At 48.7% G+C, this 14,604-nt stretch overlaps 1 protein-coding gene across 1 annotated transcript in view; it reads left to right on the top strand.

Moving 5' to 3' along the window:
* The first annotated feature begins 3,298 nt into the window (after positions 1 to 3,298).
* LOC130577779 (3 beta-hydroxysteroid dehydrogenase type 7-like) overlaps positions 3,299 to 14,604 on the top strand; it is an 18,202-nt gene continuing 6,896 nt past the window's right edge. Inside the window, exons 1-3 of the mRNA XM_057373367.1 lie at positions 3,299 to 3,521; positions 8,095 to 8,250; positions 12,167 to 12,275. Coding sequence (XP_057229350.1) covers positions 3,374 to 3,521; positions 8,095 to 8,250; positions 12,167 to 12,275 — 413 coding nt within the window. The 5' untranslated portion in view covers positions 3,299 to 3,373. The remainder of the gene's footprint in view (positions 3,522 to 8,094; positions 8,251 to 12,166; positions 12,276 to 14,604) is intronic.

Raw genomic sequence — 14,604 nt, forward strand, 5'->3', positions numbered from 1 at the left:
TATGGGGGCACACCCAAGACCTGGGGGCACATCCCGAACACAGGGGCACATCCCAGACACGGGATGGAGAGCCTCCTCCTGTTCCTGCAGGTGTTTTGTGTCAGTGCAGACCCCAGGGATCTCAGCTTTCTCTGGGATCTCAGCTCTCTCCATGCACTCAGGATGGGTGGCTGCAGCAGATTGTGAGGGGGGAACAGGCACCCGACAGAACTGTGCCCCTCCCAGCAGTGTGAATTAATCTCTGCTGGTATTTGCAGCGTTCCTCACTCTCCACAAGTTCCCTCTCCCTACAGGGAAGTGGAGATGGCTCAGCTGAGAGAGCAAGAGCTGCTCAGACCCCATCCCTGTCATCTCCTGGCACCTGCTGGGCACCGGGCTCCTCCAGCAGCCTCTGGGTCTCCAGAGCCCTCCTCTCCTGGGACAATCCCCACTGCCAGCAGAGGATGGGGGTGAAGATCTTTTTAACCCTTCCTGCTCTGGGACCAGCTGCCCCTCCAGATGCAGCAGMTCTGTGTCAGGGGGGCTGTAGGAGAGGACCTGGACTGTTCCTGTCACAGATGTCACACTTCTTTTTCCCATCCCAATGAAAGCAAAAGATGTGTAAATCCCAGCCAGTTTTCCCCCTTCTGATCAGATGCCACTGCAGAGATGCAGACACCAATAGTGCAGCCAGGGTTGAGCCTCAAAAACAYTGAGAAATGTCCCACAGAGTTGTAGGAAAATATACCAGTTTAAAAATTTTTATATAACTTCAGACAAAGATCCTGTTTGCCTTTGCCATGGGGAAGAATGCTGGCATTCCTTTCCAGGGCATTGTTCCACCACGTGAGGCCTGAGGAGGCGAACATCTCAACAGAGCGGGAGGGTCAGAGGAGAGAAGGGACATCAGTGACCATCAATGACCATCAATGACCATCAGTGACCATCAGTGACCATCAGTGGCTGTGAACAGAACATCAGCTCCAAACCTCCTCCCTGGCAATGTCAGAGGCACCTGGTCTGGGAATAGAAAAATAAAAATGAGAACCTAATGAACATCAGAGGTGAAGAAATCCAGATCCAACAGGAACCCAAATACTGAGAACTGCGCAATGTTGGACCAATGAATATTAAACTAATAAAGTTCTCTGGGTTTGACTGGATAAAGTAGGGGGGAAAATCTTGTGAAATCCATGTGCTATGGAATGATTTTCACTGCACACCTGGGCTGTGTGTGGATGAAATTATTTCTGTGGCACAGCCTGTCCAGAACAACATCCTGGCCAGAGAATAAAACAATGTCTTGACTCTCTAACAATAAAATGTTGTTGGAGAGTTTTTGTTTCTCCCGCAGTTTTGGTGACAGAGTYGAGGTCTCTGCTTCACAGGGCTTTTTGCATCGCTGCTGAGGACAAGCTCAAGGTCACTTCACGCCAGACATTCCCATGCAGCACTCCTGGGGTCTCTCAGGGTGTATTTATCTCGCTTTTTGAGCCCTAACACCTCAGAYTCCGATATATTTATCCTCACAGGAAGTCCTCCGAGGGAAGGCAGTTGTGTTAATCACCGCTGCACAGATTGGGAGCTGCTGGATAAAAGGCTAAATTAATTTCTTGGGACATTTGTGGCTGTGCTGGTCTGCCAGGCACCAAATTAGCATCAGGCCCGTGTTGGTCTCTGGGCCATTATGGCCACTGATTGTAATCACAGCGAGGGGAGCTGGCTTCTCCTGAGCCCTACACAGCCCAGGAAAATCAATGGCAGAGGGGAGCACGCTGAACCTGCAGCAGGAGCTGATTAAAAGAAAACTATTTATTCACAAACAAACCACAGCCACTCTCRGAGTTCACTCCTTAACTCTTCATTMRCCRCTGCTCAGCAGCAGTGACTCTTCATCCAGACAGGCACTGGGTGAGAATGGCCCTGGACATCAATGGAGYTGGAAACCTCTCCACATTCCAGCCTGGGGATGGGGAAAGCAGTGAACTCACCCTAAACTTCCCAAGAAACACTATAAAAACAACTGCTACTCTGTTATAGCAAAAATAAGCAGGGAGGTGATATTTCCTTTTTTACCCTCCAGGAAGAGTTCARCAAAACCAGTGACAAGCTGACTCAAAGACGGATTGACACAAATGTGACTATTCCAGCCTGAAGGATGTCACTTGCTTGGCATCAAGGAGAGCCTGGGAGCTGCTCAGGCCTGACTTTGATATCCCTGAGCCTTTATGGGAGAGGCRGAAACAGGAGAGCTCTTCCCTCTGCCACATCCCACTTTTGGGGCAGGATCAAGCTCMCTTGGACAAAGCTGATGTCATTTTTTTTACTCCAGTGACAAACTGAGCAACACCCACTTTCTGTAGCAGGGAAAGGTGTGTGAGCCAGGGGCTGGCAGTTAAAACTCATTCCAACGATGAGAATTAATTTTTGTTACACTTTGGCGAAGGATGGGGTAGACTCTGTGCTCTGAGACAGTTTTCAAATTATGAGAGGACTTTCTCCTCCTAAAAATAGATGATAGATATGAGAGAGAGGGGTGTGTGTGATGATTCCAGCTCAAGGCACATCCATCCAGGAACCCCAGACTGTGGACTCAGCAGTCCCATGAAGCCCGCGTGCCCTTCCAGCCTGGGAAGGATTTGCTGCCACAAAACCTCTCCACAAATCTCCAGCGCATGGGAACAGGGTCCTTGCAGTGTTGRAAAATACTTAATTTTAAAAATTTTTGTATAACTTCAGTGAAAAGATTCTGTTTGCCTTTGCCTTGTGGAAAGACGCTGAAGTTCCTTTCCAGGGTATTGTTCCACCAAGTGAGGCCTGAGGAGCTTCACAGAAGAGAAGGACCATCAAGGGCCATGAGTGACCATCAGTGATCATCAGTGACCATCAGTGACCATTAACAGAGCACCAGCTCCAAACCTCCCCCTGGCTGCTCACAGACACCTGGTCTGAAAAAAGAGAGATGAGAATGAGAACATAATGAACATCAGAGGTGAAGAAATCCAGATCCAACAGGAACCCAAATACTGAGACCTGCACAATGTTGGACCAATTAACGTTGAACCAATAAAGTTCTCTGGGGTTTGACTGGATAAAGTTTGGGGGAAAATCGTGCAAAATTATGTGTCATTGAATGATTTTCCCTGCACATCCGGGCTATGTGTGGATGAATCAAAAAGCTGAGCCAGAGAGCCCAGAAGGGGTCTGTGGCAGCCCTGGTGTGTGTGTGGCATTAAAATCTGATTTATGTGTAACTGGTCGGGGTTAATTTCAGCCAGTTGCATTCTAGGGCAGATAAACTTTAGACTTAGCCCAGAAAACACKGTCTGAGTGCACGACAAGGTTCCTGCAGCCACCTTCTCTCTGMTCCTCAGCCACAAAAACACCTCCAGAAATGGATGGGGGCTGGGTCTACCTGGTGACAGGAGGATGTGGGTTTGTTGGGGAGAGGATTGTGGAGCTCCTGTGTCAACAAGACTACATCAGAGAAGTCAGAATTTTTGACTCAGTAGTGAAAGAAGAAGTAGAAAAACTCAGCACAGGTAAGAAAAAGGCACCAGCATCTCTTTAGGGCCATAACCCTCTCTTTTCTAGGCTTACCTAGAACAGAGGCTGGACAAAATTGAGAGAATTCAAAGCAGTTATATTTGTTGAAATAGATGCATTGAGGGCAGTCCCAGCCCACCCAGGGGCTGCACCCACAATGGACAATGGCTCACGGGTTTTTCACCCTTTATCAATTTTGTCCATTTTGGGGCTGAATCCTCCAATTGCAGCTGCAACCAATGCAGTCATTCACTCCAAGTTGGCTCCCCCCAATTCTCTGTTGTTTCCATCTCTTGGGGCCTGGCACAGGGAGGTGTCCTTGAGTTTGGGGCAGCAGAGGAATTGTTTTGTGTAAAAATGGGAGAGCAGGAGCTCAGCACTGTCTGTGGAGTCTGGAGTTATCCATTGAAGAACCACAGGGTTACACAGACATGGAAATAGAGAAACTGAAATCCTGAAGCATCAGCAGCTGGGATAATGTGAGAGGTCACAGGCAYGGGACAGGAAMYTGGGTTAAACTGGGTTAAACAGACTGAGGGAAGAAAATTTGCAGCTCAGAAGCTTTTCAGGATAGGACTACACCAAAGGAAAAGAATCCCTGGGGATGGATCACTCAAGAGAGGTGTCCCAGGGAGACTCCAAGTCCCCAGGCAGGGATCAGCTGAGAGGAGTCACACAGAGTATGTGACATGGGGACTTCAGTGCCCAGCAGCTTCTGCTCAGCCAGTCTGGCACAGAGGGGGTGAAACAATCTCCTCCTGACTGCTCCAACCAGCTGCTGGTTGTGAGAAAAATAACTTAAAATCCTGACAGCCACAGAACCAAACTCAGAAGCTACTGTATGCATTGTGAGATAAATTATGGAAATAATTGAGAGAAACCAAAGCAACTGAAAAAACAAAGAGGTGAGTTTCAGTAAACATTCTCAGAGATACTGAATTAATCCATTTGATCATACTCTGAGAGCTGYCTTCATGCAGGGTTGAGTACAGTGGGTGATGTTGGGGAAAACAGCCAGTTTTATGGGATTCAGGGATGCCCGTGCAAACAAGGCACAGCAGCTCAGGGTGCCAGGCTGGGCTGGGTCCCCTCTCTGGCTGCCCAAACCCTCAGCAGGGTTTGAGAGAGGCCAAAAATGCCCAGGGAGATGCTGCTGGGAGATATGGACAGGGAGGAAATGCATCCACAGTGAGTCCAGGCTCCCAGAGAAACGTCACCCTCAGGATCCCTCGCTGGCAGGTGAACCCAGCAGACTGGTTTGCCCAGGTCTTGGGGAGCCAATTACCTTAAAAGCACCCATAATTGAAGAAAAAGCASTTTAAACCTTAGGGAGGTGCCCAAATCCATGCTGCAAAAGGGGTGTGTGGCCTGACAGCCTAGCATACCACAGAAGAGGAGGCAGAAGCAGCCCGAGGGGTTGCCCTGATGCCTTAGGATTTTTAGTTTCTACATTTTCATGCATCTGTATTTTTGTATTTCTTTAGTACAGTGCTAAAACTCCTGCTCTCCCATCTTTAGGCAAAACAATTCCTCTCTGGGCCTGAAATCCAAGGACGCTTCGCTGCCTCAGAGCCCCAAAATACATAAACAACAGCAAGTTGGGGGGGGAGCAAGTTTGGGGTGGTTGACATCATCACCTAAAGGTATCATTGGAAAATTGAGGCCAAATATGTGTTAATAAGACAGAAATTATAAAAAGGGAAGATCTCATGACTCGGGGCCCGTTTTGGGTGTAGCCTCAGGAGGAGGCTTTGTCTGCCCTCATGTACCAGTAGGCCTGTTAGGCCTGGATTAAAGTTTTCTATTCTCATTCTCTTCAGTTTGTCTGGCCTCTGTTTCAGGTGAGGCTGATTTTTAGGCAGCRGCCCCATCCCTGTGCCCCAGGGCAGAGCCAGTCCCACCATACCTTCCCCACACATTTGCTCTGTCCCAGACCACCCCAGCCCGTTTATTTCTGCCCCAACAGGCAGTGGGAACAGCCTCCATTTCCCACCTCAACTTACAGGTACAAGAGGTATTACAGCATTACTGACATTTTTTCTTTCTTTTTTTATTTTTTCCCCTACTACAATCTTCACCATCTGCAAACCACATCCTTCCGCTCCATCCTGGTTTCTGCTTGAGGCTAAAGCAGCCTCACACACTCCTCCTCCTCCTCCTCCTCCTCCATCCAGCTCTGCAGGGCACTGCATTGCTCCTGTTTGTGAGGGGGGCATTGAATTTTGGGCTGTGCCCTTCCCACTGCTGCAAAAAGCTGGTGGATTTGTCTCTCCCATCCTGCAGTTTATCCTCCTGTGTTACCTGTCACTGCAATTGTGCCTTTCTTAGTTGCCAGCAGMTCCTGAGCTGCCCTGGCCCAGTTTAATTCCCCCACAATGATCAGCTGCCTCTTCCCTGCTAAACCAAACAACTTCCCTTTTTTCCTATCAAATTTCASCTCCTTTTCTTCCCCAGACTTAGTTCCATTCAGTTCATATCCAGAGTGGTACCTCCCAGTCTGATGTTATCTGCTGATTTAATGAACAAATCTGCCAGATTCTCGATGAAAACAATAAAAAAGCCTCAAATGCAGCACTAAGCCCTGGAGAGCCCCRGGGCAGCCACCTCCCACGGCTGGCAATGCCCTGGCAGCTGTAATTCCATGTTTTACCGACTCCTGACCAGGATGACGCCGAGTTTCCAAAGCCCTTCCAAGATCAAGAGAGATGACATCAGCCTGCCCCACCATATCCCTGCAGCCTGATGCCTCATCAGGAGAACAAAGGAGGTTTATCTGGCGTGATTTGTTCTTGACAAATCCATCTTAGCTGCTTCCATCATCCCCATTACCCCACAGGTGCTCACTCACCTTTAACTGTGGTTTAAGTGCAAGCTCCTGAATTTCCTGCCGGTGAAAACAAAATGTTCTGCGATCGAYCTCCTGCCTCTGCTTCCCCTCCTTTCCAAGCACCAGTGCTCCGTTTGCTCTGCTGAGCTCCTCCAGTGCCWCCAGAAGCTCTCCATGGCAGCTGAAAAGGCACTGAAGCTGCAGTTCCACCCTTCACTCCAGTGAGTTAAATCCTCCACTCCTCCATCAGKCCTGGTCAATCTGAAAATTCCTCAYGGTTTCCTTACYCCAGCTGCCTTAAGACGGGTGGTGTGGAAAAGATTGTTTAACCCTTCRATCTGAGGGGYTSCAGGCTCTCCTAAACCACAGAGYAGCAGAAAAATTCCCCTCATGATGCTGCTGACACCCTGCTCTGCCTCTCAGCAGGAGCATCCTCCTCTCATCCTCCTCTGGTCCTYCAGGCAAAGGTTTCACCTCTGCTACCTGGACAACTCCACAACTCCTTTCTTTTTCCTCGCTATTCTCACTGAATCAGCTCTGTGCTTTGCTATTGAATTAATTTTATATTAAGACTCCGTGTTAATTAAGGTTAAATTAAAATTAAAGCTCCTCAGAGTAAGTCCACCAAATCTTGGCTGTGTTAATTAAGAAAGCACCCCTGACCCTTATGTGAAATATCTGCCTCCTCCTCCTCCACCCCAGGCTCTTCAGAAAACTCTCAGCCACCTCATCTTGGGTTTGTCTTGGATTCTGTCCCCCTTTAGACCACGAGAAATAATCGTCTTCCCCTCCTTGCCCTGCTGGATCTTCTCTGAGGGTTTCCACACCATAACAGCCCAACAGCTGGAGCCACAGACCCTTCCCTGAGCTGCTCCTGGGTGTGACCCTGCAGAAATTCCCACCCTGATCCCGGGTGTATGGGGCTCTCCAGGCAGCTGCCAGCCCAGGGCAGAGGASATGTCTCCTTCCCAAACCAACTCCTTGACTGGATTATTGCAAATCCATGATTTATTAGTACGGGCTCCTCACCCCAACATCTCCCTGGCCTATTCCCAACTGTTAGAAAGTTGGAAATATCCCTATTGGAAAGGAAAAAGGAAAAAATGTTACAATGCTGTCTCAAAGCAAGAAAATTCATGATAGGTGCCAATAGTAGCCATGGAACAGCTACTCAGTGGAAGAGGAAGGAGAAAGGAAAAGGCAATGGGGGAAAAATCCCTTCTGAGCGGCTCACAGGGAGGAATTTCATATGAAACTTATAAAACGACATTATTTTCCCTCCCAGTTGACAGTGTTCACAATTCAACAAATCTCTGTGCGTTGTCTCTCAGAGTCACCACGTATTATTCCCAGCAAGCCCTAAAAATTTTCTGTCTGAAGGGAAATGTCCAGCACAGCTTCCCTGACCCACAGGCTGGGAACAGCTGCAGCTCTGGGCCAAGCGTGTCCTGCTCCCAGGATGGATGTGGGGAATTGCAGCCACAGATGCAGCTATTCTGGCCTATATTTAATGCAGGGCACTGTGCTGAATTAAACCAAATGCAAACCTGGCTTCTTGGCGTTCCAAAAAACCCGAATTTTGCCCTCGAGTGTGGGATTGAAAGGGCACACTCACTGTCAGAGCGCTTTGCCTCGCCYCRCAGAGAGGAAATTCCAGGCWCTGCAGCAAGGTGARGATGATGATTTGTTCTCTTTTTTTYCCCTCYCTGCATCTCTGGTTGTGTTGTGTCGTTTCTCTGCAGCCACCACCCGCGTGAYGGTGACAAGAGGGGACATCCGCGAGCGGGGCGCGCTGCTGGCCGTGGCACGGGGTGTGCACGTGGCCATCCACACTGCTGCCATCGTGGACTACAAGGACACAGTGCCCTTTGAGGACATGAGAGACGTCAACGTGGGGGGTGAGCCCTGAAATGGGGACCCAAACACGGCCCTGGCCTCTCACACATCCCACAGCTACGTCCACACGGGTTTAGGGCTCCCTTGTCCCAAACCCCGCATGCCCCGAGGTGGGGAAGGTGTCCGGGACCTTTTGTGAGGAAAATTAATCCACAAGCACCAGAGGTTTATGTCCAAAAAGGAGACAGAGGAGTCCCATMACTTTATTCATGAATAAAGGGAGAGCTCATGGGCATTTCCCATGGGGTCTCTCAAACTGACAGAGGACACAGCCTCTTTTATCCCAATTTCCTGGCCGTAGTTCCCTCTCTCTTTCCCCRTTGCTGAGGTGCTTGAGAGGTACAGGGTCCCCAAAATTCCTAATGCAAACCCCCTTCTAAGGTACATCCCCCCCTTTAATGTACATCTCTGTGTCTCTGCTCTTGTAGTTCATTAACACTGTCTGGGGTCTGTCAATGAGTAATTCCAGGGAAATCCTTCCCATTGTTCCTTCCATCTCTCAGTATCCTCTTACCTTACCCCAGAGCCACAGTTTGTTTGTAAAGACATTCCTTTCTCATTCCTTTCACTTTCCAGCGGGGAGGTTCCTCCCTCTGTCCCTCTGTCCTTGCTCAGGGCTGGCCACGCTGCTCCTCCCCGCTGCTCATCAAACCTGGGCTCAGTTTGTGCAGAGCTGCTCTGGCCGAGGGCAGAACTTCCYCTGGTGCTGCTGAGGTGCTTCAGGACACACCTGTGGCCATGACAAACTGCTCAGTGTGTGACAAGGACAACAGCTGAGATGAACCCCTGTTCTCGATGTCACCAAAACTGCAGAAAAACAAAAACTCTCCAACATTTTTAATGTTAGGGAATCAAGGCATTACTTTATTTTCTGGCCTGGATATGCCACAGAAATAATTCCTTCCACACATAGCCTGGGTGTGGAGAGAGAATCATTCCATGACACATGGATTTTACAAGATTTCCCCCCAAACTTTATACAGTTAAAACCCGGAGAACTTTATTGGTTTAATGTTCATTGGTCCAAGTTGTGCAGTTCTCAGTATTYGGTTTCCTATKGGATCTGGATTTCTTCGCCTCTGATGTTAATTAGGTTCTCTTTCTTGCCTTTCTTTTCTCAGACCAGGTGCCTTGGACCACACCAGGGTGAGATTTGGGGCTGATGTTCTGTTCATGGTCACTGATGGTCACTGATGGTCACTGATGGCCTTGATGGCCCTTATTCTGTGCCACTCTGGCTTTGTTGAGATGTTCACCTCCTCAGGCCTCACCTGGTGGAACAAWGCCCTGCAAAGAAACTTTAGAACCCTTTCCCCAGGGCAAAGGCAAACAGGATCTTTGACTGAATTGACTGAAGTTACATAAAAAWWTTTTAAAGTGATATATTTTCCAATATCGATACCTCACTGCTTTCCCAGGGATTTCACCCTGTCTGGAGCAGCACGAGGCTGCTCCTGTGGAGCTGCACCCACAGGGAGGGAGGGATGCTGCTGTAATTTGCAGAGTGCTGCAGGTTCATCACTCAGAGCTCCATCCTCCTGTTACACACAGCCCACAGGTAACCAAGAGCTCCACAGCCCTTTCCTCCACCTCCCAGAGCCAACCTCACGTTCGGTGCAAGATCTGCTCGAAAAAAATCTGTTCATAAATCTGGGAAATAAGCACAGGCCGTAAAAATAATGAAATSCCTATTACAGCAGCAATTCCAGTGGCACCTCAGGCTGTTAGCTACTAAAATAGTTGTTAACCAAAAGGAAGTTATTTTATTTTTTTTTAAATATGTATGTCTCCAACTTGATTACTGCTTAGGGTTTCTGCTATTTGCTGATACGTTCATGGGTAACATTTAAATTCCATCCTTCTTTTCATGGCTGTAGCTGTTTTCAAAACCCAGTGCTTTTGAGAGCCTGTGCTGTGCTCTCTGTGTGCTGAGAATATGCAGAGCCTGAGGGTTCCTTGCTGCCTTTCAGTGGCTTTGTGAGCTCTTCCCCTTCACTGCTGTGTGTGCCACAGCTCAGGGAGGATTCASAGAGAGCCCTCAGCCTGGGCAAGTCCCCTCCTCAGCCAACCAAACCTCTTGCAGGTTTTGGTGACATTGCCAGAAAACCACGCATGCAAGGATTTTAGGGACCCAGAGCTCCTGGATTAACAGGAGCCTGTCCTGCATTTCTGCCTCCCCCTGGATGGCTCCTCATGGACTTCCCTAAAACAGGGCTGCTGCCCTCCCTGGGGCTCCCCAAAATCCTGGACTGACTGAGACATTACTCTGAATTTCTCTATAGAAATTGAGGCAAAAACAAGATTAAAAATGGTATTTGATACCTGCTGTAGACTTCATGTGGAAAAATAGGGTCAGGAGAGGTCAAGCACATAATCCTGTAGCTGGCTCCTCTGTGCAACTCAGGCCACAGAAATTCATCCAATTACTGCCTYAAGCCCAACAATTTGTGGCTAAATTGGACCGTTCCTTCTCGAAAGACTTGTTGCCTCGAATTATGGGTGTAAATTAAYGGGCTATCTATCATGGCCTTCAGCAAGCCACAACAATGCTGGGGAGCAGTGGTGTGGCTACAGTTAATTATCATTTCTGGCCAAAATTTACATCTTCTGCTTTGATTYCCTCCTCCGTTTCAGCCACTGGCTTCTGAATCCTGCTGCAGTCTTGTTGACTAAACTRAAGAGTTCTCTTCTATAAGTATTATTTTTTCAATCTAGTCACTTAAAGACTTTTTAATCTGCTTTTTTTTTGTTAAGCTGAATGGGTTTTAACTCAGCTGTTTCCAGCRGTGTTTCTCACCAGGGGTTCTCAGTTAACTTTACATTTTGTGATAGGCTCATGGGGAAGCACATTGTCGGGATTTCAGATGGATTCATGAGCTCTGAGATTACCCTAAACTCAGGATTTCCTTGGTAATTTCAGATTATGCCCTTAATAGCAAAGAGAAGAGCAATCACAAACCCTCYCTCATGAGATCTGCAGGCTCAGCCAGGTGTAAACAGTGTGGAAGTTTCTGGAACCCAACCCCTATGAGCCGCTTCCTTTCACATCTGAAGGCCCTCAGTCCTTGTCACTGAGGATAAAATTGAATCAAAATCATAATAAATGCAAAAACCATCCCTGGAAGGGTCATAAATCATTTGAACCCACCAAAACACTCCAAATTAACCACACTGAACCACACACACTGAACAACCAGTTCAGCCAGAACAACTTCCCTTAAACCAAACCATTTTTTGGATTTGTCTGGATTTCTTGTGGACTTGCAAGCTTCCCTTATTATTTTATTTAAAGTTTTGCAGCTCTCAGTAGTCTGATGGAATGATTTCACCCTGTAGCACCCTGCAGAACTTCTAAAGAGCAATCAATGCAATTAAACCCCTCTGCCACAAGGCTGCAGCTCACCAACAACCTGTCCACGAACAAAAAAAAAAAAATTAAACATGGATTTTTTCCTCTGCCAAGCTCTCAACTTCCCTTTCTTAGCAGCTCTAAAGTCCAAGTTAACTCAGTGGCTGATGGCCATGGAGACTCAGCCCAATGAGAGCTTTGGATGTGGCTGCTGCTCCTGTTATAAACCATCCCCTCCTGAGAAACAGCAGCCCTGACACTCTTGTAATCTCCACGTGTTATTCCCAGCAAGCCCTAAAAATTTTCTGTCYGCAGGAAAATGTCCAGCACAGCTTCCCTGATGATCCAGGGACCAGCTGCAGCTCTGAACCAAGCRTGCCCTGCTCCCAGGATGCTCTCCAGGGCTTTACATCTTTTCAGCCATAAAAAGAGATGAAAATATTCTGTTGAAAATAATGAGAAGAAAATAATCTGTTCCAAGTCAGGAAAAGCCTGGGGATCTGTTTTGATTTGTCCAGCAGGAATCGAGGCAAGGTGGTGAACATTTGTCCTTCCCATCCCGCCCCCAGGTACTGAAAATGTGTTAAGGGCCTGCTGTGAGCTGAGCATCCCWTTCCTGATCTACACCAGCTCCATCGCTGCCGTGGGACCCAACACCTCCTGCGAGCCCATGCTCAGGTGAGGAGCAGCAAACCTTCCTGCCTGCTCTGTTTTTCCAGGAAAACAGCAATGAAACTGCAGCCAGGGGAGATTTGAGCTGGGGCTGTCAAGGAGATTTGTGCTCCCTTTTCTGTCTATTCCTCTGCTCTTCCTTGGAACCCCTTCCCTGCTGAGGAACCACAGCTCTTCCCAGCCTAAGCCTGGCCAGGGACACCCCAAAGTGAGAGCTATACGGCCCAGCTGTCCCTGGATTGACAGCCCTGCTCCTCTGAGCCCTAAAATCTGTTTCAGAGAAGGTTCCAGGTGCTCAGAGTTTGGGATATGGCCAAATTACATCTTGCTGTCGGGGTCAGAGTTTTTGCTCTCCCCTCACAAGGAGCCAACCCAAAAGGAAGGTGAGGCTTCACTGTCACCAACACACTGCCCTTCCTCCTCCTCCTCCTCAGCTCCACAGGAAATGGAGCAAGCCTGTACCCAGCTCCTGGGRGCAAATCTTGTGTAGCACTATCCCAGAAGGGAATAATTTGGCCAGGAAGTCTCAGGGGACAGGTGTAGGGGTGTGAACCYGCCCTGCAGCACTCAGGTTCAGTGATATCCTGCTCTTACCTGTATCTGAGCTGTGAATTGGACCATTCTGTCCCTCAGAATCCCTTTTCCWGGCAGCATGCTCATGGGGGCTGTCCCCTGGGCCCCTAAAGGTCACTCCTTCAGGGCATTGTATCCATCCCTCTCCTCTGTGTGTGGCTCCCCTGAGACTGAACCAGGAGCAGCAGCAGAGATTTAGAAAATGCTCTGTGGCCAAGGTGGAGTTTGGATCAATACAAAGAGAGTCAAAAGAACAATTTTGAGGTTTTCTTTTTTTTTTTTTTTTTAGCTGATAGATCTTTGGTCTCCAGAAATTACTTTGACCATCAGCTGACGCTCCTGCTCAGGGCTCAGCATCAGGACTCCCTGGCCAACAGTACCTGCATGTAGGGCTGACATTTTTGAAGAGCAGGGGCTGAGGTTTTAGGTTAAATTTGGGGTCAGGCAGAGATGTCTGCAGTCTGATATGCACTGCTGGAAGGCTCCTGGCTGATTTCAAGCCTGGCTGTAGCCACACAGACTGCTCAGAGCCTGGAAACTCGTGTGCCAGGGGAGCTGGCTCCAAGTCAGGCTGGGCACAGCTGCCTGCAGTCACTTGGCTCCAGAAATCCGAGCCCAGCTAGAAAAGACATAACTTAAAATGACCTACAAGCCTAAATTTCACGCTCACAAGTAAGTCAAGGCATAACCCAGTTGTTTTGAAAAGCGTTTAAGCACTGAAATCTGTAGAACAAATGTCTGGTTTATCAAAAAGTATCGTGAGAGCAACTCAATGCACTTGGGACCACAAGTATGGTGTCACTGCAGAGYTGTGGAATTTGGTCACTAGCTTATCCAAATAATTCCTAAAAATTCATGTTGATACAGGCACATCCTTGTCAATATTTTAGTCCTGAGACTTAAGAGATGGATGTGAATAGATGTCTTGGAAAAAAACAGCCCCAGCTCTTGCCTGTTCCCAGTCCTTTGGCTTGTACTGGTGGCACCCAAAACCCACCCAGGCTGATGCTGCTGGAGCTGGGAACAGCCTTCCCCACCACAAAYGCAGATAAAACCACACCTGGTGCCTTTCACTCGTTTTGCAGAACATACTCAGGTGCTTCCATTATCCTGGGAGAGGGGTCTTCCTTCTCCAATTACTTTGATTTTAACTGAACGGAATTACATAATGAGAGAAGAATCAGCCCCCCAGCCAAACCCAGGGAGCTCAGGGAGGATGGGGAGCAGCACAGCAGGGCTCTGCTTTCCAGGCTGAAAGCACAGGTGATGCCTTTTCCYTTCCTGCTCTTCCATCTCCCCGTCCCCACCCCATCTGTTCTGCCTCTCCCTCGCATTCCACGACCCTGCCTGCCTTCTCCTTTTCCTCTGTCCCCCTTCCCCTCCATCCCCCKTAGGATTTATTCACCTCCCTTCTCCGTGCTCGGAACGAGCACAGACAAAGCAGGAGGAGTCTCCGGCCGGGGTGATGGGTGCAGGGATAACACTCACACCTCAGCATCCGACAATAATAGAAAATGCCTCTGTCAGTCTCAATCCCTGCGAGACAGGCCCTGCCGAGATGCCTTCTGACAATGCTGCTCCGGTCTGATTAGCGTTCCCTTATCTGGGATCGTTGTGAAAAGCARGAGCATTGTGCTGAGCTCTTTGTTACCGCCGAGCTTCCGAGGGACGGGGGGGAGGCACACGCAGCACAGCCCGCGAACAGCAGGCAGGTTTGTGCCTTTGTGGAGCTGCTGCTTCTTAAAAACCTTTGCAGAGGTTT

The sequence above is a fragment of the Malurus melanocephalus genome, unplaced genomic scaffold (assembly GCF_030028575.1).
Source record: "Malurus melanocephalus ecotype Western Australia unplaced genomic scaffold, MMel_1.1 scaffold_193, whole genome shotgun sequence".
NCBI classification, from domain to species: domain Eukaryota; kingdom Metazoa; phylum Chordata; class Aves; order Passeriformes; family Maluridae; genus Malurus; species Malurus melanocephalus.